Source organism: Rousettus aegyptiacus, unplaced genomic scaffold, assembly GCF_014176215.1.
Source record: "Rousettus aegyptiacus isolate mRouAeg1 unplaced genomic scaffold, mRouAeg1.p scaffold_m13_p_9, whole genome shotgun sequence".
Classification (NCBI taxonomy): Eukaryota; Metazoa; Chordata; class Mammalia; order Chiroptera; family Pteropodidae; genus Rousettus; species Rousettus aegyptiacus.
In genome coordinates, this window is record NW_023416312.1 from 6,879,883 (window position 1) to 6,904,263 (window position 24,381).

The 24,381-nt window shown below is 36.7% G+C and overlaps 1 protein-coding gene, 1 long non-coding RNA gene and 1 pseudogene across 10 annotated transcripts in view; 1 reads left to right on the forward strand and 2 right to left on the reverse strand.

The window, feature by feature from the left end:
* LOC107511989 overlaps window positions 1-24,381 on the forward strand; it is a 179,149-nt gene that overhangs the window by 53,400 nt on the left and 101,368 nt on the right. The window lies entirely within an intron of this gene.
* ADGRG2 (adhesion G protein-coupled receptor G2) overlaps window positions 1-24,381 on the reverse strand; it is a 99,386-nt gene that overhangs the window by 49,559 nt on the left and 25,446 nt on the right. For 8 of the 9 annotated variants that reach the window (XM_016147000.2, XM_016147008.2, XM_016147018.2 and 5 more), the window contains 2 exons: window positions 20,767-20,811; window positions 10,910-11,025 (listed from right to left, as the gene is read on the reverse strand). In XM_016147000.2, coding sequence (XP_016002486.2) covers window positions 10,910-11,024 — 115 coding nt within the window. In that variant the 5' untranslated portion in view covers window position 11,025; window positions 20,767-20,811. The remainder of the gene's footprint in view (window positions 1-10,909; window positions 11,026-20,766; window positions 20,812-24,381) is intronic. The other variant, XM_036226434.1, reaches the window with a different exon arrangement.
* On the reverse strand, window positions 7,110-7,228 carry LOC118608038 (annotated as a pseudogene).

Sequence of the window (24,381 nt, forward strand, 5' to 3'; positions counted from 1 at the left end):
TACAGAGTCAAGACTCAGCAAAGTTTCAGCAAAAAATTGGAAGGCACAGCTAATCGTGATGTTATTAGGTTGTCCTCTACTAGTCATAGGCTGGCTTCTAAAAATTAACATTAATTTCTTTTCTGATTATAATAATAATGTGGGTTTATGTGCAGAAAATTCTAAACGACAAAAAAGTATAAAGAAAAACAAAAATATCTTTGGGCCAGTTGCAGAACAGAAACAACTATGTAGAACTAAACAACCAAAAGCAACTAAACAATGGAATAAACCACTACATCAGCCTTGGGAGATGTTAGTCTCATGTTTCATATAGAAGTATTGACAGGTACAAAATTGAGCTCATTAGCTTTCGCGTATGTGATGGCTTTATAAAGTAGCATCATGGGTAGGTTGAACTACATTTTACAGAATTCCCTTTTTTTGTATGTTTCTGAATAGTGCAGAACACGAGAAAGCTTCTTGTGGGAGATTTTGGCAGAAGCGGAGCAGCAGCCATTTTGTAGCTCCTACATACTGGCAATTATCAGCTGTCTCACTTCATTAATATACGGGAGCAGCCAGCTGGCAACTAAATGCTCCACTTTCCCCTGGATCCTCCTTAGGCTTTTCCAACTCCTGGGCCAAGTATGTATTTAGTTTTGTGTCAAAGGGCTCAACTTCTGTAGGACATCCATACTACCAGGGTCACAGGCGAAAAGAACCAATGTGAGTTTCAGTCTGTTTTGTGGCTACAACTCATGCTTGTGGGTTCCACCTTGTTTTTGCTTTCACCTATCTTATATCCATCCTCCCTTTCCTATTGCCTGCCCATCATAGATGTCAAGTTCTGGCATGAGATATGAAAATAACAGCTTTACAGAGACTGTTTAACCAGCTTCTACAGTTATAGAAAGTAAAATCCCTGTGACAAAATTCTTTAGTGTATGCACATGCACACACATGCATGTGTGTGGGTGTGCCCCTAGTGATTCCTCTTCTGTGATTGAACACTGACTTATATAGTACGAAATAGAGAAGTTCTGAAATAATTAAAACAAATAGTCTATAGCTGCAATGTTCAATATAATAGCTACTAGCCACAGGTGGCTATTTATATTTAAATTTAAATTAATTAAAGTTAAATAAAATTTAAAATTCAGTTCCTCAGTCACCTTTCAAGTGCTCAATAGCCACATGTGGTTAAAGGCTACTGTATTAAATAGTACAGCTATGGAATACTTCTATTATCACAAAAATTTCTGTTAGACCATGCTGATTTCTAGTGATAATGGCTAGTATTTACTGAGCTCTTACAATGTGTCAGATGGATTACAGACATCTGTTTTACATGCATTAACTCATTTAATCTGCAAATAACTCTATGAGAGAAATACTGGTACTTTACAGATAAGTAAACTGAACCACAATGATTAAATGCCTTGTTATTGTCAGAATTACATGCCATACTATGAGGGTCCCAGTGGCCTGGGTTGACACAAAAATAGCAGGTGGCTCTGGTGGGGTCTCTTGCCCTAAAATGACTCTCTCCTGATTTGACAATGAGCACCTCAGTAGTGACCATATGGACTCTTTCTTAGATTGTATGATCCTGGGTTCTTATGTGATCTCAAGAAAAGATGCCTTTTCCACCCCAGCCCACCTTCCAACAGCAGAATGAGATATAACAGCAACCCTAGTGAGAAGGGTCATAGTCATATATATTAGTTAAGGTAAGGCAAGTTGCTGCAATAAATCCTGAAATTGCAGGGGCTTAAAAAGTAGAACTTTATTTTCCATGTGTAAAGTCCAGTCAGCAGCCTAGAGGGGAGATCAGGGCGGGGCAAACAAAGAGGCATTTGTTCCATGCAGTCACTCAGGGACCCAAGTTGAAAGAGTCACTGCCATTTTCAACATGAAGATTTCAAGTTTGCTCTGGAGAGCAACATCCAGCAGGCAAACATGGAAAGGGAGAGAGTGAGGGAAATCAAGTGAGAGATTTTTAATGACTAGGCCTGGAAGTGGCAAACATTGCCTCTGCCCACATCCATTGGCCAGAACTGTCACGTGGCCATTCTAATAGCAAGGGAGGCTAAGAAATATAGTCTTGCTATGTGCTGAGGAAGAAAAATAAAATAAAAGTTTGCTGAGCTGCCAGCTAGTCTCTGCCACATCAGATTTAATTTGAGTGTCATGGAATAATTCATATTAATAATGGAACACAATTAATGCTAAAATCACTCTCTCCAGCCACCATTTTCTCTCTTGTTCTTTGTCATGATTTTAACAAGGTCAAAAGTCAGGGAATTAATATGAGCCAGAGGAGGAAAAGTCCTTTGCTACATTGAGGCTAAATATGAATCCCCCCTTCTTTGTGACTCATCTCCCCAGCTTTGCTCATAGCAAACATCCATATCATGTTTTCTCACGACCCTCGAGAGTAGGGCTCCCATGTTATGAACCAGTTCCATAAACAGTTATATACTAATAAAAGCCACTAAGAAAGGCAGGAATTATGGATATTCATGTTGCATCCTACTAAGTTGGAAAAGTTGTAGTATTTGGGAGTTGTCTCTGTTTTGAAGCTGTGTAAACCCTAACCTTTGCTGCAGTACTTCTGGGTAAGAGATCCTTAAAAGGCCCCTAGGCCTTTCTAATATTGGTGGCTCCTGTTCTGATATCTTCTCCTTATATATCTTTGGCTTGTCATGAGCTTTGAAAGTCTGATCTGGGATTCCTTACATTTAATAATGTGTAATTTTTGACTTGGTATTCTTCTCCGTATGAATAAAACGCCCATATCTATTTATTTCCAATGGATTAATGAGCATACCTCCTTAACCAAGCTTTAAATGTGGTTAAGAGGCTGAGCTTCTGAGGGAGACTAACTTGGGTTCAAATCCTGGCTCTGCCTTGAGTAAGTTTCTAACATTTCTCTGCTTATATTTCTTCATCTGTAAAATGGGGTGATTACTTTGAATGAAATTATATTACATTTATAAAGTATTTTATCACAGTTCCAACAATAAGTTTTAATGATTATTAATTCAGACGATATGATTTTTTTGTCCTTCTATGAAGTTTACCTTTATGTAATAAACTGTTTATTTTTCCTTAATATAAACGACGTGATATCTATCAGTAATTTCTAGAGGGGCATTTAAAAAATCTGAAGATGGTTACTTCCTAAGACTTACACATATGTGGTTTCCATTCTAACTATAAAACATTCTTATCTATTCATTAATACTTAATTAGCAAGAATATCTACTACAATACTGTGTTTGTATAATTCAAGTTTCCATAGCTTAGGACCATAGGAAGGTATCTCCTAGAAAGACTGTGGGGTTCCATCTCTTTACATTACATATCAGGAAACTGAAATTCATAGAAATCCATTTCAGAGGTGAGGAGACTTGAAGGTGACCTGGTACAATATTGTAAATCTAGAAAACTGGCAAAAGTAGTCACTTAGACTATATTTCATTATTTTAAAAATTGTTTATTTGCCCACAATAGGTAACATGAGAAAATGAGTGTGATGTTTGCTTTGTTCAAAATTATATCTATACTAGTTCTCTACTACTGATCACAAACATATATGTCTTTGTTCAACACACATAAATGGGGGGAAAGTTTTACTTGAATAAATCAGTTGAAAGATAGTATCTTTTAGGACTTGGAGTTCACTGGAAGAAAAGAATTACAAAATAGGTCATAGGTAGGGAAAAGACTAGATACCAAACTATTCCGACCCCCTCAATCTACAAGTGAGGAAACAAGCTACATTTTTTTTATGCCAGGCAATTTCAAAGGCTCTTAAAGTTACAAAGAAGCCAATGAACCTCTTGATTTCTAAATTGATAAAAGCTCCAGAAGTAGCTTTTGCTGGCTGGTAAATCTCCCAGTTGCCAGTGCTATCCTTGCCTTACTCTTCATGGCAAAGTCCCAGTCTCTTGGTGGGATCCAGCAGCTACAGCTCATAGTGAGATGGGTGAAAAAGATGAAAGAGATTAAGAAGTACAAATTGCCAGTTATAAAAATAGTCACAGAGATGCAAAGTACAGCGTAGGGAATATAGTCAATAAAATTGTGATAACTATGTAGAATGTCAAATGGGTAGTAAACTTATTGGGGTGATCACTTTGTAAGCTATATGTCTAATCACTATGTTGTACACTTGAAACAGTATGACAACTGTAATTGGAGAATAAATAAATTTTTAAACAAAGACAGGTGCCCTGTGTTCTTCAGGAACACATAGTCTACCTTCTACAGCTCTAACATGTGCTGCATGAGGAAGAACTAAGACTTAGATGGACGAAGCATGAGAGTGTAGGAGAAAACAAGACAGTAAGGCCTTGAAGAAGGGAAATTATAGAGGAATTTATCGCTGGAAATGCCTGCTCGGAAAGGTCTAGGCCCTACCCAGAGAAACTGTAAGTTGGGGATTATAGCTCATGAGATCACCAAACTGGCTCAGATGTGTAATTGTTTCCAAATACGGAAGACAACTCTGGAAGAATGAAATTATAACCATCTTCCACTATTATTATGTCACCTCACCCTCTGGAAAATAGTTGTACCTAAAAGAAGACCTCCTTCAAAGACCGGAAAAAAAAAAAAAACGTAAAGTAAAAGAAAAGAAAAAAGGCATTGGCACAGCCCAGGAGAGCTAGAGGCTAGAGGTAAATATAGTTACCTGCCCATTTGGGCTTCTGGTAAACCGAGAATGATTCCTTCAAACATCACAAAATCACACAACTGAAAGTATTAAGGTCTAATGATTCTGTTGGCCAGTGACCTAACAAGAGAGTGTCAGACCTACCTCTTCTGTCAAGAGCCATTGAATCATCTCTCAGGCTTCCAGGGTAGAGCTACTACGTTTATAGTCCAGATTCCCCAGAGCCAGGGGGAATGGCTGTTCTCAGGTGACTTACCCTGACTCCCTCTCCATATTCTCCTCACCCTCAGTGACATGTTCCTTGAGTCTTCAGACACTTACTGAGAAGCCTGCTATATTATAAACAGTACAGGCTACAGATTCCAATGGTGCATCCTCTGAGCTACATGACTGGGCAAATGATTTCATCTCTTTGATGCTCAGTTTCTTCATTCGAAACTGAGACTAAAAATATCTACCATGAAGAGTTTTTGTGAGGATTAAATGAGATGACATATATGAAGCATCTAAAAGGGCCTGGCCCTGAACGGGCCCTTAGTACTCATTAATTTTCCTCCCATTTTCCTCTAGGACTTATAGTTTGTATTGTTGTCATATGTCATCATCATGTCCTTCCAACTGGATTGTAAAGTCCCTGGAGTCAGAGATGATGTTCTCTCAGCAGCCAGTAACACTGGACACACAGCAGGCACTTGTCACTGCACAACTGATTATCCAATGTAGAAGTAGCAGGTCAGTCTTGGCCTTCATCAAAGACCAGACCTCAGCCATCCTGAACTGAAGAGAACCTGCCTCAGTCCAAAGCTATTCAGGAAGATAGTGCCTATGAGCCATCTGGATGATCCAATCTAACATTCAGTGGTTATAAAATTATCAATTCTCACATTATTTTGTAATCTACAAGTACACAACCACCAAGCAGCTGAGTCTGGTATAGCAGAGAGGTTAAGAATTACAGAAGACAGGATAGTGTAATACTTAAACATGCAAACTTTGGGTCAGATGGCCTGAGTCTGAGTTGTAGCTCTGCAACTGAAATGTTTAACCGAGGGCAACTTGCTTACCTTCTCTGTGCCTCAGTTTCCTCATCTGTAAAATGGAGCTAATTACAGTGCCTGTTTCAAAGCATTATTGAGTGAGCTTTAAATGAGTTAGCCTTTTATAAGGGCTCAGAACAGAGGCTGGCACATGGTAGGTGCTATCAATGCAATTATTAGATAGCATGAATACTCTTAGTGGGAGTTCTGAAAGATTATAATGAACTCCTATTTAGCCCTTTCTAGATCCCAAAACTCTCATTCAGAAAAATCTCTGTATGCACAATGTTATGTGCTAATGATATGCCAATAAAGCTGGAAAAAAGAAAAGGAAAAATCTTTGCTTTCGTGAGCTTTAAAAATATATATATATATATATACTCAGCCTTACAAGAGCCCATTGGGGGAGCTCATGATTATACCCATTTTGAAGATGAAGAAATAGAGGCTCATGTTGGTTTCATGACAAATCAAGATCATACATGTAGCAGGTGGCAGGCATGGGGAAGGCTCTTACCATCTTTTTACTATATCATGCAGCAATGTTTCAGCCAATTCTTTAGGAGAGTGGCTCTATAGTTTGGGTAAGCATAAGTATGGGAGGGCTGATTAACCCATTTCCTGTTTGCCCCTAGAATACTAGCCAGCGGCGCTTGTGGCTGCAGCATTTACACCGAGATAACTTGCAGATTGCTTAAATCTTATCCCCAAAGTTTGCCATGAAATATCTTGTTTTTATTATTATTTTCACATCACTCTAGTATATCAATAGTCTTTGGAAACAAATGACATCATTCTATAATAGCATTATGTTTTTAGTAGTGGTATTTTTATGTATAAAATTTAGTAATTCTTGATTGCTGAAAACGTCAAGTCCTAGAAAATGTAGCCAAAGATTCATTTGATGAATCAATTTATGTAAACATTTCTGTTACATTAGGATTAGAGACAAGTTCTGTTTATAAAAAACTCCAAGAACAGTTTTTATATTTTATTTTCACATAGAAAACCAGTCGGATTTACTTCAGCCTCAAAGAGCGTGTTTATGTAAAATTAAATTAACACTGGCCATGAGCTGCACTTTTTTTTATCTAAACTGAAAATGGGTTAAAACACAGACTGCCGGGCCCCACCTAGCAGTCTAGGGTAGGTCTGAAAATCTGCATTTCTAAAAAGCTCCCAGATGATGCTGATGCTACTTGTCTGAGGCCACACTTTGAGAAACACTGTTTTCAGAAATCACTTCATCAGCGAAGAGCAAGAAATACAGTCAGCATGCACTTTCTGGTTCACCTGCCCTGTTTCATCATTTTATTTTATTTTTTACTTTTTTAGGTGAGACAACCCTTGGTTGACCTCACAGATTGCAATGACCTTGTCAGGTTACAATCCTTTATTTTTATTTTTTACGCCTACAGCATCTGGTCTTTCTAGGTGGTCTCCCATCCAAGTACTAACCAGGCTCAATCCTGCTTAGCTTCCAAAATCAGATGGGATCAGGCTTATTCAAGGTAGCATGACTGTAGCCTGTTTCATTATTTTAAAATATACTTTTCAAAAAGACTTATTTCTACCAAGCAGCTTTCATTTGATGACTTTTTGCCCTTGCATTCCACTTTCCCTCCTCATCTACCCCTGTGGTGGAAAAAGTACCGAAATATGAGACCCAAGATCTAGTATCTAGTCTGGCTCCACCACTTCCTAACCAATGATGTCCCTGGGGACAATTACTCATCAGTAAAGCAAGGATGTTTGACTTTTGCCCTGCCAATCCCATAGTGGGATGATGTGTGTGAGCATAGTTGAGAGGTCACATGGCCACAACAGAATTTGTATCCTATGATATATATCTGAAGGAGTTTGCTCTCCTTACTTATGTCTTTTGACAGTTTTGTCAGCAGTGGTTCTCAAAGTGTAGTCTCTGAACTAGTCACATCAACATTGCCTGGGAGCTTATTAGAAATATCAACTCTCAGGTCCCAGCCCAGACCTAGTAAATCAGAAACTCTGGGAGAAGGACCCAAAAATCTGTCTCAACAAGCCCTCCAGGTGATTCTGATGCACACTCAAGTTTGAGAACTCTGGTTTTATGGTGATGAGCACAAAATTCAGAGCTGGGTACAAATCCCAGCTCGGCTACCTCTTTGAGCAAGTTACTTATCTCTTTGAGCCTCATTTTCTTGATTATGAGAAATGGGGCTAAGACTAGCATCTTCCCTTCATAGACTTGATTGAGAAGCTTAAGAGATTGTATGTATGTAAAGCACAAAGGGACCTGGCACACTGTAAGCAATCAGTACACGTTTAGCTCTTATTGTTTTTGGGCAAACTACAGTGGCTTCTTAATAATATGCCATAGCACCTACTTTTTGAAGAATTGTCGATTGTGTTTTTAGCCTGTTGGGAAGTTTTCCATTTATTATGTGTGTATGTATGTGTGTGAGTGTGTGTTGTGTGTGCATTTTGTTAATGTTGTTTGTTGCTGGTAGATATTTGCTTTATTTAATGAAGATTCCTTCGTCTTGCCACTCTCTTCTGAATAAGAAAGGTATTTCTCTGTGTATCATTACTAACATCTTCTTAAATAACATTCCTAATCAGGATTCTTTACGTTTGCATAGCACTGTATACTTTTGTCAGTTGTACCCACACATACCACAGCCTCAGGATTTCTAGCCTTTTACCACCTTCCTCATAAACCTTCTCTCCTTATTCCATAAGCTTCTAAAGATCCTCTTTTCTGAAAACCATGCTGCTTCATTTGGCTGATTCCCTATCTTCCTTAAATTTCCATTCAGAAGTATTTTCAAGTAGATATTTTTAAAAACAAATAAACATCAGAAATAAACCCTCACATATATGGTCAATTGATTTTTGACAAAGGTGCCAAGACCATTCAATGGTGAAATGACAATGTTTTCAATAAATGGTGCTAGGAAAAATGGATATCTGCATACAAAGAATGAAGGAAAAGTTGAAAACCACATGATATCACTTACATGTGGGATATAAATCTAAAAGCAACAAACATGACAAACAGAGGCTCATGGACATGGACAGTAAACTAGTGGTTACCAGAGGGTAGGGGAGAAGGGGAAGGTAGATGGTGTAAAAGGAGTCAAATATGTGGTGACAGAAGGATCTCTAACTATGTGCAGTGAACATACAATGCAATGTTTATATAACTTACTGTTAAATTGTACACTTGAAACTTAGTGGAGTTCATCAACCAGTGTCACCATAATATAAATGAATGAATGAATGAATGAATGAATGAATGAATAAATAAATAAAATATTTTTAAAAGGATGAAATTGGACCCTTACCTTATACCACATACAAAAATGAACTCAAAACAGATCAAAGGATCTAAATATAAGAGCAAAAATTATAAAACTCTCTGAAGAAAACATGACATTAGATTTACCAATGATATCTTAGATATGACAGCAAAAGCACAGGTAACAAAGTAAACATAGATAAATTGCACCTCATCAAAATTAAAACCTTTTGTACAACAAAAGACACTATTAAGAGAGTGAAAAGGCAAACCACAGAACGGGAGGAAATATTTGCAAATCATATTATCTAGTAAAGAATTAATATCCAGAATATGTAAAGAACTAAAACTCAACAACAGAAAAACCCCAAACAACCCAATTCAAAAATGGGCCAAAAATATGAATAGACAGTTCTCCAAAGAAGGTATACAAATGGCTAATAAGCACATCATCACTAATCATTAAGGAAATGCAAATTGAAACCACAATGAGATACCATTTCACACCCATTATCAAAACAACAGAAAATAACAAGTGTTGGTGAGGATATAGAGCAACTGGAATCCTTGTGCTTTGCTGGTAGGAATGTGAAATGGTACAGCCACTGAAGGAAACAGTTTGGCAGATCCTCAAAAAATGAAACAGAACTACTATATGACTCAACAATTCCACTCCTAGGTATATGTACCCCAAAAAATCGAAAGCAGGGACCCAACCATCTCACACCTGTCAGAATAGCTATAATCAACAGAACAAGTACAAATGTTGGAGAGGATGCGGAGAAAAAGGAACCCTTATACATTGCTGGTGGGACTGCAAATTGGTACAGCCACTATGGAAAACAGTATGGAGGTTCCTCAAAATACTAAGAATTGATCTACCATATGATCCAGCAATCCCTCTACTGGGTTTTTACCCCAAAGACTTGAAAACCCATATCCGAAAAGATATTTGCATACCGATGTTCATAGTAGCACTATTCACAGTGGCCAGGACATGGAAGCAACTGAAATGTCCTACAACAGATGATTGGCTAAAGAAGCTGTGGTACATATATACAATGGAATATTACTCAGCCATAAGAAGAGACGAAATACTGCCATTTGAAACAACACGGATGGACCTTGAGATAATCATGCTAAGCAAAATAAGCCAGACAGAAAAAGATGAAAATCACACGATATCACTTATATGTGGGATATAAACCTAAAAGCAACAAATGAACAGTACAAACAAACAGAGACTCATGGACATGGACTATAGACTAGTGATTACCAGAGGGTAGGGGGTGGGGGAGGAAAAGGGAGGTAGACAGAATAAAGAGGGTCAAATATGGGGGGAAGAGGGAGAGTAAAGTGGGTAAAGGGATCAAATATATGGTAGCTGAAGGAAACTGGACTTTGGGTGGCAAAAACACAATAGAATATACAGATGTCAAATTATAATGTACACCTGAAAATTATATAATTGTATTAACCAATGTTGCCCCAATAAACCTAATAAAAAATAAAAAAATGAATGGAGCTCTGATATATGCTACAACATGGGTGAATCTCAGGAACATTATGCTAAGTGAAATAAGTCAGAAAAGAATGAATATTATGCGATTCCACTTATATGAGGTCCCTAGAATGGCAGATGCATAGCAACAGAAGGAATAGAGGTTATGAGGGACTGGAAAGTGTTATTGTTTTATGGGTACATAGTTTCTACTTGAGATGATGAAAATTTCTGGAAGTGAACAACAGTGATGATTGCACAAAATCGTGAATATATTTAATGCCAGTGAACTATACACTTAGAAATGGTTAAAATGGTAAGTTTTATGTTATGTTTATTTTACCACAGTAAAAACAAAAATTCTAAACATACACATACATACACACACAGAAAACAGGAAAAAATATGAAAGAAAACAGGTACTGTACCTTCCAGGGATATAACCAGAACTACATGAAGACAAATGACAAGGAATATCTTGAACATCAGTAGAAGTTCTTCAGGTCTGCCAACATGACCACACTGCCCACCAGAGAAAAACATCCTGGAATAAAATAAGGGTAAAACATATTACAGCCATAATCATATCCAAAAGGTCGGTTCCTCTACCAAGACAAATTGCAATCCTGCTTCCTTTAAATTACTCTAGTTCCAGAGAAGTGGCAATGCCAGTTGTGCACTGACTACAAAAAGCAAAACCCATGTTTATTCTGAGAGGACTACCCCATGGGATATTTTGTTATATTAAAAATGACAAGCAAGGTAGTCCATGCAAATTTATGGAAAACATCAACACATGTAAAATATCAAGAAGAAATTGAAAGCGCAAAACACTGCACATATAAATATTACCACTATATAAAGGCTAGTTAAAAAACTATGCTAAGAATCAGAAAAGGTCACAGAATCTTATCAATAATCTACTCCTATTTATGTCTAGTACTGTAAAAGGATAGATACATTACATTTTCTCTTTATTATATATTAGTTCACTAACAATGCATTTTTAGTAGTCAGGTCAGAATCAACATTTTTTAAACAACAAAGTTTATATTAGAACTGAATTTAAAAGGCTCATTTACCATTCATTTATTCAACAACTATTTATTGAAGACCAATAAATGTGAGATGTGGGGGTTGAACAGGAGTTAACTAGATGAAATACATGTGGTAGAGGTGGGCCATGGGCTTGGTGGCTTATCACACAGAATTAGAATTGCAAATGCTAAGACTGTGTCTGTTCCTCTCATGGTGGAGGAGCCAGCCAATAGAACCCCATGACAGGCAGGCAGCAGCAGCAGCGGAGGCTGGCATGGGATGCTGAGGGAAGAAGAAGCTAGCCAGAAAATCACAACTTACCCAAGGGATCAGGCACAAGCAGGGGGGCAACGAGAGCCCAATGAGCAGGTTCCCTTTACATGCCCATAGGGGAGGTGTCTGGGATAGACCAGGCTGTGTGTTCTCAGCTGGCAGAGCTCCTAGCCATAGGGCACCCATGAACCCAGCCACCACTGTAGCTTCCGCTAACCAGAGATAGTGTGTGTACACAGTGGTGAAGGCTAAAGAGATGAGTTGATAGGTTCTGGCCATGCAATGTCTGAGTGACTTTGGACATGTTATGCCCAATGGCCAAAATTCCTCATCTAGCAAATTGTGATAAGAGCATCAACCTTATAGTGTTGCTGTGTTGACTAAACAAGAGATCGTCACACAGTGGCTGGTACCATGAAGGCACTATAAATGCTAGCTGTACTTTTCACTCATTCTGTTAAATAATATCTATTTTGCATCTAGTCTGTGCAGGGTCAGATAGAACAGTGATTACAGGATTACAGGGATGAGGGCATGAAAAGATAGGGAGAAATTATGATTTCTTAGTCTCAAGGAAAAGGTGTCAATCTTTAAGAATCCTGTAATTTAATAGCCATTATCAGTACCATGGGGGTGATTCTTTCCTGATCTTAGACCAGCAAGAGAATCCTTTTCCTTCCAAAGAGGGCTTACGTTTTTTTAAATCAATAAATTTTATTATATATTAACAATACACTACATTAATATATTGTAAACTGCCTCTGGTTTGTCTTTCTACTTTAGTACTTTTATCCTCTGTTCATAATGGCATATTATTGACCCTCCCGAATGAGTCACTCAAAAGAGAATGCTAATAAAGTTGTGCAAAAATGTAGCAATGTCTCTCTGGAGGAAAATTTAAATGTCTGATACATCTATACAGAATATTGATGAATCTCAGAAATATAATATTAGCTAAAGGAGCCAGACATAAAAGAATGTATATTATACATGGTTCCGTTCATATGAGGAACAAAAGCAAGCAAAACTAATTGATGGAGTAGGAAGTCAAAGAGCGGTTATCCTCAGAAGGGGAGGGAGGGTGTAGTAATTAGGAATGGGCACAAGGGGGCTTCTGAGGTACAGGTAATATTCTTTGTGATGGTTACATGGCTGTGTTCCGTCCCTGCAATTCACTGAATTGTACACTTATACGTATGCCATTAGAAATTTCATTTCAAATTTTAAAAATGAATCTATATTTTATTTCTAAACTCGGTTCCCTTCCTAAAGCATTGCTTTTTTTTTCATGAAAAGCTCTATTTAGTGAACTAAATCTCTACTAAGAATAAAAAAACCCTCTCTCCTATATAAATACCTTAAACTCAACTCAACTCTATGTGAAATTCATAGAGCTGACTTAGAAGATTTACTGCACAGGTATCTAATTTTAATTCTAGAAAGAGAATCAGAACAGTGTACTTCTGGAAAGGAATTAGAATTCAAACCTATGTTCTACAAGTGAAGAAAGAAGCCCAACATGCTTAGGGGATGAGTCAAAATCATTCGCCTGTTTGGTGGGACTCCTACCCCTTTTACCAGGTCTCAGTGTTGGCTTCCTGAAAATTTGTCTCATTGGAAGTAAACTATTTTGAATCCATCAAGTGAAAAACAAATTAACAAATTCATAATGCTATTATACAATTTCAAAATTTCTGCAAACTCATTCTTGAGTTTTGCCAATTCCTAGGGTAAGACCTAAGTGGTATATAAAATATGGTCAGTTAAATAAGTCATAGTACGCAGTGACTAGTTATTATGGGTTGTGACTTGGGCCTCTAATCAAAATAAACCATGCCTTTCACTGAAGAGAGCTTTTATTCAACTCCCAAATGAGGGCAGGAAAGGCCAGAATGAAGGATGATTCTAGCAATCATCCTGAAAAGAGAATATGGATCAAGAAGAACTTAGTTCAGACTGGGCATCGCTGAAAGGACTGGTTTCAGTTGTTAAGCCTGGAATATGTTTCCTCAAGGCTGAATATATATTTCCTAATAGGAGAAATTTTGTGGCATTTTAAACAATATAGTTCCTATTGCCTTCTGCATAAACTAGAGAATATCCTGTCAGGGCGTAAGATTTTCAGGATCTTTGATCAAAGAGGGAAATCTGTGGATTTTGAAACTCTTACTCATTATACATAAGATACATTTTTATCTTTTTCATCTGGAACTTTTCTTCATCTTCTGGTGCAAGGTGAGTTAGCTCAATGACTATCTAAGTCATCAATAAAGATAACTTAAATAGCCACTGGTTTTTAGCAAATTTTCAAGATGCTAAGGATGGCCGGTGAGATAGTATCAATTACAAAGAAAACTATTTGCTAACATTTAAACAGTAAAATCTAGATCTTGATATTAGACAACCTCTCATTAAAGATTATCCCAGATTCATGTTGATCCAGGCCCTCCTTTGATGATTGTGGACTCTGATATAAAATGGCAACACTTAGGGTTGTACAGTGCAAAAGCTACATGACTGTATGCCATGGCCCTGCTTGTACTACTCCAAGAAATTGTTCTAGAGCTCTTCGATTTCATTAGATAGCATCACTATCATATTCTAAAAATCTATATCATCAGTATAACCTTGAATGGTGATAAATGATAAATCTATCTTTATCTACATATAGAATAATTAAAGAGTAAAATTAAATGGGGGAAATAGCTTGATACAACTGTAGGACAGGTCTGGGTGAGGGTTAGTCTCTGTTACCTCTCTGGTTAACGGGCATAATTTGATTATACCATGGCTGCTATGATGTATGCAATAATCAATAGTTTTTACTTGAATAATGAGAGGTATGATCATCATTCCTTAAGTCTTCTAGAAAACTTTATGCCTTCGAGATATTTGCACTGAGTCCTAAATGTTGGCTAACAAGACTAGCACAAGGGAAAATTAAAAAGAAAGGTACTGAAGAGATTCTCAGTGACAATAAAGCAAGAATTAAAAAGTGAAAAAGCAATTGATTTGGATCCTTCAACTGCCAAAGAAGTTAGAGAAACTCAAGGTTGTTTTGGGGTTTTATTCAAGTTTCTGGTTATATGTTTAACTATTTAAAAAAAGAATCAGGAAACTTTTCATAAAAGCATAATTAAATTCTGATTGAATTCTTAAGACCCTGATATAGCAAATACCTCAGGGGAAAAAAATGTTTTCAGTATTACAGGAATATATTAGGTTAGAGTATTTAGACCAAAAAATATTTTAAAACAATAAAATATTTAAAGACAATAAAATACTTTAAAACATTTTCTTAAATATATCAGAGCTGACAAGATAAAAAAGAATCACCAGGCTAAAGATGAAACTAAAGCAGGAACTCGGAGAGTTAATGTATGTGAAGGAGCTGCTTTTGCCTGAGGGTATCGGTCTAATGAGGCAAACTTGAGCTCCAGATATGAAATACAAAGAAAAGTTAAATGGAGAAAAGAAATATGCAGTCTAACATACACTTAAACAAAAATGAAAGCAGAGAGGATGGAGCAGAAACAACGCTTGAAATAATAATGACTAAATGACCTCAAAATGGTGAAAAACATCTATTTACAGATTCAAGAAGCCCAAAGAATCTCTACAATAAATAGAGATCTGTACCTAGACACAAAGTAGTGAAATCGAAGAAAGCCAAAGATAAAGAGAAAATCTCGAAAGTAGCCAGAGAAAACAAGACAGTTAACCTCCAAAAGAGCAGATATTAGACTGACAGCTATATTCTCAGAAGCAACATGGAAGCCAAAAACAAACAAATAAACAAATAAAAACTGATACTGTTTACAACCTACAAATCTTCACTGAAATAAATCCTAAAAGATCTGTTCAGGCAAAAGATATAAGATCTGAAATGCAACAAGGAATGAACAAAGAAAGTGGTTAGTAGTAGTGCTTGCTTCAGCAGTACATATACTAAAATTGGAAAGTGGTTAATATGTGACCATGCCTATTCCTAACATTCGTAATATACAGGTCACAAGTTTAAAAGGAGGTCCAGTTTGCCCTTACCCTTACACTAAGACTCCATCTCAAACTACAAGAGGCTTTACATATATGTATGGACACCTTAACCCATATATCCAACCTCCCTCATCTCTCCTGCAAGCAGCCATCCCTCAGTCATCCTTTAGGTTTAGAGGTATGTACACCTAGCAGCATGGCTTGCTCTGGGGAAAACACCTGTGCAGGTCCTGGAACTAGGCACACAGTGTTTGGATAGGGAATTCCAGGGTCCCAGAGCATGATCTAGAAGCAAGGGCTAGAAGAGGAGGGTGGCAGGCTCCAGGTGGGAATATCTTCTTTGTGTCACAGACTTCTTGCCCTTTGGAGAGGGGTATGACTAGGGGAGGGCCAGAGAAGGGATGAGACACTGGCAAGAGGCCCCAGTTGCTCAGAGATAAGGGACATGCTATATATCAGTAAATCTAAATGAAACATTTATAATAATGTGTTGCAGGGATAAGTGAAACATGATAGAATAAAAATATGACAACTATATTACATATAATATAGGAAATAATATATATCAATTAGGAAATGAAAAAAAATAAATTAAAAAATTAAAGTCTTCCAAGGTGTTTGTATTATCCTAGAGGAGGCAAAAAGTATTTATTATCCTTAGACATTAAAAGGTTCAGTAGACATTGTAATTTCTATAGTAGCTACTAAAAAATAGAAATGAAGTATATAACTTCCTAACTAGTGGAGGGGGGAAACGTTTTTAGACTATTCAGTCAATCAAAGAAGGCAAGAAAAGGAGGAAAAAGAAACAAAGAATGTTTAGGAAGAATGGAAAATGATAAATTTAAACACATACAAATCAATGATTCATTGAATATAAATGGACTAAATGTTCAATCAAAGGGTAATGATTATCAGACTGAAAAAAGATACAAAATCCAACTATATTCTGTTTACAAGGACACAACTAGAACATAATGATTCAAAAATTTGAAAATAAAAGGATGGAAAAGATATGCAATGCCAGTACTAATATCTGACAAATTCTACTTTAAGTCATTACCTAGATATAAAACAGTTCATTCCTAAAAGGTTCATTTCAATAAGAAGGCTGAACAAATTTATATGTGAATGCAACTAATAATGTAGTCTCGAAATACACAAAGCAGTATTTTTGACAGAATAGAGAAAGAACAAATTAACAATTATATTGAGAGATATCCACACATCTGTATCAGCAATAGATAAAATTCAAATAAGAAGGTCACTGAGGATAGAATATTTGAATGACACATTTAACCAGCTTGACTTATAGACCAAATATAAACCCTCTACTCAATAACTATTGAGTACATAATCTTTTCAAGTGCCTATGGAATATTTATTTAAAAAAAAAAACAAGACAAAAAAAGTCTCAAAAAAAAACATTTTACAGAATTGGAAAAAGCAAAGGAGAATGTTCTCTGACCACAACATAATTAAACCGTAATAACAAAAAAGTTAAATTGTTATTTAACAAATAACTTATGGGTCAAAGAAGTCATAATGTATATTAGAAAATATTTGACTTGATCCATAATAAAAACATATATCAAGACATGGGGATACAGCTAAAAATCTTTAGAGTGAAATTTATATTTTAAATGTACATAATAGAAAAAGAGAACTGCTTAAAATTAATAAGTTAAGCTTCTCAAGAAGTTTGAAAAAGAACAGCAAAATGAATCCAAAGAATAGAGCCCTCATGAATGGGATTAGTATTCTAATAAAAGAAGCCCCAGAGAGATCCCTCATCACTTCTGCCATGTGAGGTTACAACTAGAAGATGCTGTTTATGAAACCAGGTGATGGGCCTTCACCAGACACCAGATCTGTTGGTGCCTTGATCTTGGACTTCCCAGCCTTCAGAAATATGAGAAATAAATTTCTGTTGTTTATTTAAAAAAGTAAATAAACCCAAAGAAGGAGAAAGAAATAATAAAAATAAAAGCATTAAATGATACAGAAAAAAAAGACATAAAACAAAGATTATTAACAAACCCAAGGTTGTTCTTTGTAAAGATAATTCTGACAAAATTAAGAGTAGGGGAGAAGGGAAGGAGGAAAGAAGAGAAGAAGGGAAAGAGGAGAAAAAGAGAGTGTAAACAAACAACCAATAGAAAGAATTTAAAAAGCAATGTAACTGAATATACTATAATAAAGAAAGATAAAAAGATCTTAGGGACAACTTCATTCATTAGTTTTGAAACTCTAGATAGAAACAGGCAAATTCTTAGAACAAATATATAACTTGCTAAGAAGGAATCAAGAAGAAATAATAAAACAACAGATGTATAACCATTAAAAGTCTCAAAGATTTTCCTGTAAAGGAAACTCTAGGAGCAGATATTTTCACTGGTGATTCTTTCAAATACTTAGAGAACAAGAATTCTAATCTCACAAGAACTCAAATAGAGAAAGAGAGCTTGCCCTAACTCATTTTTATCAGGCTATCATATACCTGGTGCCAAAACCTGACAAGGAAAGTCCTCACATTTTTACCCATTTTATAAATCAAATGAGTTTGTTTATAGAATTCTCACAAAAATGTCTAGCAGCAATTTCAAATCTTGTAAATTGGGGTAATTTGAATAAATACAGGACAAAAGGAACCATTCTGTACTTAACCAACAAAATTTTTTTAAGATAAAGTCACCGAGAACTAAAGCCAGCAATGCTGTAGTAAGAGAAACAGCATCCCATATGCTCCCACCCCCCCCAAAGTCCTAAGGATGACAGAAACTGAGTTAATTGCTAAGTGCTGAATATGAAGTCCCAAATGGCAGCTCTGTGTCATTTGTCAGAACAAAAAGTAAAGTCAATGGTGAAGTAGAAGGCATGATTGTAATATGAAGCTTTCACGTCTCTAGAAGCAAATGGAAGGAAAATGATTTGTTTGGTCTTTATAGTGCAAAATGATTTCCTTAATAAGCATTAAGTGATTTTAATGAAGAAAAAAGGTTCATTCAGTAAAACAAGTGAATCAATATCAGATGTGCAAAATTAGAAATAAATTATGCACTTAAATACTCATAAAACCTGGTGAAAGGTGTTATATTTTGACTCCCTCACTCATCTCCAAATTTCTCCACTGTCTTCATACAGTCTACCGTTGGCTTGATTACCCATGTGTGAATTACCCAAGGCAAAATGAAAGCCTATTTTATCTCCCCTCATTCTTCAGGATCTTCTCCCAATGCTCGTAATAAATATGTTTGACAATACAAACAAACAGAATAGCATAGGGTACAAGAGCATGCATGGTAGAGCCATCTGTCTGCCTTCAAATCCAAGCTCCACCACTGACAGTGCAACTTTGGCCTGTTACTTAATCCCCCTGTACTTAAATTTCATCTGAAAAAAAAATGGAGATAACGATTGGATCTACCTCATAGTGTTCCCGTGGGGATGAAGTGAGATTATATAATGAAGGTCTTAATACAGTCAAGAAGTGTTAGCTCTTACTACAAGTATACTTAGAAGACAAGTTTATAGTACACTCTAGTGGTAAATGTAAATAGATTTTAGAATTATTTTGTACATTCATTCATCTGGTTTACAAATATTTACTGAGGTTCTATTACATGCAAGGTACTATCCTACAGACTCAAGATGTGTTAAACAAGACAGATCTCTTTCCTGCTCTCAAGAGCTTACCGCCACTACTTAGATTCGTTGGTCATTGGTATGGCCAAATAAATAGTGATTTTTTCAACTTAAAAGACACTTTCTCTTCATGGTCCATGAGACCCAACTTGCCCTAAAAACAAAATAAGGCACCAGAACACAATATCCTCTCGTATACAGACTTGGTTTCCACCTCACCCCAACTCCCACAGCACCCAACTCCATGTACATAAGGCATTCAAAAAACATTTTAAAATTGATTTGGTCTGGAATTTGTTGCTGTACAATAATTCTATCAATGTGTAGAGAAGAGGAAAAGGAGCTTCTCCTTAAAAGCATCTTCAAGGTGTTCATCTGCACTGGAGGATGGGACAGGGATAAGGCAGAAGCACATGGTTTGTATCATCAGGAGAACATGTTTGAGAGGAAGTGAAGTATTAAGGGAAAGTGAGCCACCTACCAATATTCTGAGCCCTTTCTTGCTTTTGTCATCATATCATGCCAACTCCTACTTCAAGTCCCGGCTTGGCCATTTGTTAGCTCTGTGGCCCTGCTCAAATATTTTAACCTTATTTATAACATTAAACTATTGGCATTTATTGTAATAATGGTGTGTTTTTATCCTCTAAATTATAATAGGGTAATTATAATTTATAATAATTATAAAAAGTATTTGTAATGGTTATGAGATTTTTGTTATTTATATCAGCAAAGTCCCAGAAATAACCACTATTTTTGATTCTCAAAGGAAACAGAAAGTGTAAATTAGTAGTGGCTTCAGAATTTCTATGTAGAAGGAAGGTGGGGGCAGAAATTTGGTTGAGAGGAGCCCTTGAAAGCTGCATGTGCACAGCACTTTAGGTAAGAGAGAGAAATGGACCATTTCGATGGTCCATTTCAAAATAAGAGAAGAGTTGTCAGAGGATAGGGAAGCCAGTCTGAAGAGAAGAAAAGGGGAAATAGTGAAACAGAATTTCAGAGTTCTAGGTAAATAATGATTCTTTTCCCCCAGATTTTACTGTACCATGTCATTTCAAAATCTGTACCCATTACTGAAAGTTATTCAAAAACAATTGGATTATTGAGAAGAAATGGGTCAACAGTAGAATCTCTAAGAAAAAAAAATATCTAAAGAAAAGAAGGTTTCAAGAGGGTGGGAGTGAAGAGTTAAAAACAAAACAAACAAGAATACAGCAGTTAAAGGGATGGGGATTTGGAACGAAGGACAGGTGGGGAATGGGATTTGAAAGAAAAAAAAAGCTCAATATTCATCATTTCTACAACACTATCACTTAGAAATAACTTCACTCACCTGACAGGAAGTTCAGAAGAAATGAGGGTGAAACTCTTTACAAATCTGAAAATGAAAAAAGAAAATTAGATCAATGGAAAATGGACCTTCTTGGCACCATAATGCTTGAATACTGCAGTCAGTCCTTCAAGCAGAGGTCCTACAGACCCCCTACTATATACCAAGGCTTTAACTAGGCAGCAAAGCTACAAAAGAAATGGAGGATGCAAACTCTGGTCTTAAGGAACATATTATAAACTAGAAAATAAGCCAGTTTAGAGGATGATCTTGTTAATGTTTTAGTAGCATTTTACTGCTCGGTTTCGGGCTTCAGGCTTCATTAACAGTATCATAGGGACACTGAACAATAAAGTGATCAGATCTGGAGAAGGGTGGTCCTTTATAGAGACCATGCCTTGTTAGATAATTTTTCATGTTTTTGTGACTTAACTTCCCTAGAACTTAAAGTCTTTGATTTTAAGGTTTGGGTCATTTATGTCTCTTGTGCTTCCAAAGCAAGAGGTAGAATTCTTTCTCCATATAAGGGTTAAATAAATAACTTTCTATTGATTGTTAAACTTGGCTCAGAGTTGAAAAGGGAGGCGGGGGCACTGGCAATGACAAGAGTGAAGGACAAGGAAAACACACACTAGGGAAAGTAAAGAGTGTACCTACCCAAGGCAGAGAGCATTGTTGACAGCATGACTTGTATCTTTCAGAATATTCCATCATGCTTTACTTCAAAACCAAAACATTGGTACAGCTATTAACTCAAAGATGACAGTCACTTCACACAGTGGTATCCTCTCATATGAAATATAGACATAATGATTTTCAAATCAAGATTTGCAAGAAGAAACAACACATAGGATGATCTTAGAACCAACTGACCTAGCTTCAGTCAATAGACTTTTATGACAGAAGTTCAGTGCTCAAGGAGAAATCTAGAATATGAATTCAAAGGATAAGGAATTATGGTGAGTTTCTATTGATCACAATGAGTTCTTTAAGAGTAAAAAAAAGACTTCTTAATAAATTAAAGCCAAATATGTCAGAGAAATTTCATTAAACAATGTTTAAAGAAGACAAAAATGTAGTCTGAGTACGTTATCCAGTAGGATGAGAAAATTACAAACACATGTCTCAATGCTCTATGTGGAATGAATGTAGAATTAACAACTGAAAAACATTAAAATAATCAAACAAAGACACAAATTGAGTGTGACTTGAATAAGGCAATACTTTCATTTCACATTTGTGTAAATAGGATTTTCTACATAGGGATTTTTGATGAAATTTCACAACTCAAGCACACTGCCTCTTCCAAAACCTTATTGATAACCACAAAAAAAAGCACACTTAATGGTTCCCGGTAATCCAGTTTATTAATAAACAACATGAGGCTCTCTTTTCTCCTTTGGAACACTTTCAGGTGGAAAAATAGGGCAAACAATAGTGAAATGCTTTGCCCACTGGATGAAAAAAATTAAAAAGTTTAACAATATCCAAAGCTGGAGAGCATGTGGGGAAATAAACACTTGCATACACTGTCATAGAAATATAAACTTTGAGAAAATAATTTAGCTACATTTTGAAATTTTAAACGTGCATACCTTCTGTTCCAGAATTCTAATTCTAGAGATTGTCCCTATCAAAACGTTGACATATACATAAAAATATACAAATAAACATTGTCATTGCAACTTTGTGGGAGGGGGAAAGAAAGCCAAAGTATCCATCAATAGATAGTTAAATAAATGATGGTTTAGCCACATTATGGAATATTATGCAATGCTTTAAAAAAATGAAGTTAATCTATAAGCATCGACATATAGAAATTGTCAATACGTATAAGTCAAGTGAAAAAATTAAGTTTCTTAATAATAATGTATATACTAGGATGTTAAGAAACAAGCAAAGCTATATATCTGTATGCTTATTCTAAAGTGAAAAGTGTGAATTCATAGAAAACACCTTGAAGGAAACCCATCAAGCCTCCACAGATAGAAGTGTGACAGGGGAAAAGACAAATCCAAATTTTTACTCCATAGAACAGCAGACATGTATTCATGTATTACTTATACAATTAAATCTATTTCTTCTAGGGAAGAAAAGCAGAACAGAGGGAGGGCCAACTCATCTAAGTTCTCCAAACAAGAACTCTTAAGTCAAGCTCAGAGGGAGGCTAACTGGGAGGTAATGCCATCACTTGCTCAGCTGGATGCCACCTCCCCTGGCCCTGCTTTAACCCAATTAGAAAGGCCCCATTGAGAGCTCAAAGATTTCTGGTCTCAGAGCCAAGAAAACAGCTTTTCAGCCAGGGAGCAGGAACTCAACTTGAGCGAGTTGTGGAAAAGAATGTCAAAAGCAATGATGCGAAAATACCTGATGGACACAGAGCCTAAAGTTAATTAAAGAATCACACATCCTTCAGCTTCTAGATGTCTCCTTGCCACCGTTGCCACCACACACCCACCATCCTATATCTCCTAGAGAAACTAAACAGGAATCAAGAACCAGCACTCCAGAAACAAAACATAGTGATTGCCAGAGTTTGGGCTTCTTAAATCACTGAAAGAAAAGGGTAAGTCACAAAAGGAACCATACTGACTTATGTTAAGACATGGCATGGAACAGAGAAGCTTCTCAGAGAAGAACAGCAAATTCAATTGCTAGGATTAACTGAAATCTTCCACAGTTGCCGGCTGCCACCAAACTATGACATCAGAAGGCTGGAAATGCATCCAACTTCCTCTATTTACCAAGCTGGCTAACACCCAGGGCAGTACCAGCATGACCAGAAAAAAAAATGCAACCAGACTGTACAAGTGGTTTAGGTGAGAAGGAAATTATCTCTTTACATACTTAGAGCCCTCTCTAATGCAGAGGAAGCTCTCAAAGGAACCTCTCAGAGAGGCTGCATCCAAGAATCAGAACTCTTTTGCTCATTGGCTGCTCAGAAGCCCTGGGTGAAGTCAGTGGGCTCACACATCCTGGGGTAAATGAAAAAAACAATGGGCAAAATGTACAGATAACAGCAGCCCAAGGCAGTGATCCCACTGCCTTGGGGTAATGTGATGCTGGTCCCAGGATCAACCCAAAACAAAAACAAACCCCTTGACATGCAGCCCTCCTCAGCACTTCATTTAGAACCAATGATAAATTAGTGGCCCAGACTTACAGGCAGAGTGGCTCCCAGTTCTTGGCACTGACACTGACACTGACACTGACACCATGGAAGAAAGGGCCAGAAGATAAAGAGGCCTTGAGAAACTGGGAATGGGAGCAGAAATAAGCAAAGAGAATCTTCTCCATACTAGTAGCAAAAGCAAATTGCGGAGATGGAGACGATGGTGAAGTTTAGGTTTATAAGCATATAAAGGAGATGGTTGGGGATATGCAGCTTCTTGGTTGAACAAAGAAGAGTGGTACTAGAACCTTGTGGTGGCCCCATTACTGATAAGACCCTGCCTAACCGGACCTTTACCTGCACAGACTGGTTTGTTCAGTTCTGTATAGCACCATTCAAGAGGAGTTAAATTGTGAGATGGCTCTGGAAAACTCTAAAGATAATTCATTCAACAAACATTTACTGAATACCTACTGTGTGCCCCAAAACTGGCCACTCTGTATGGT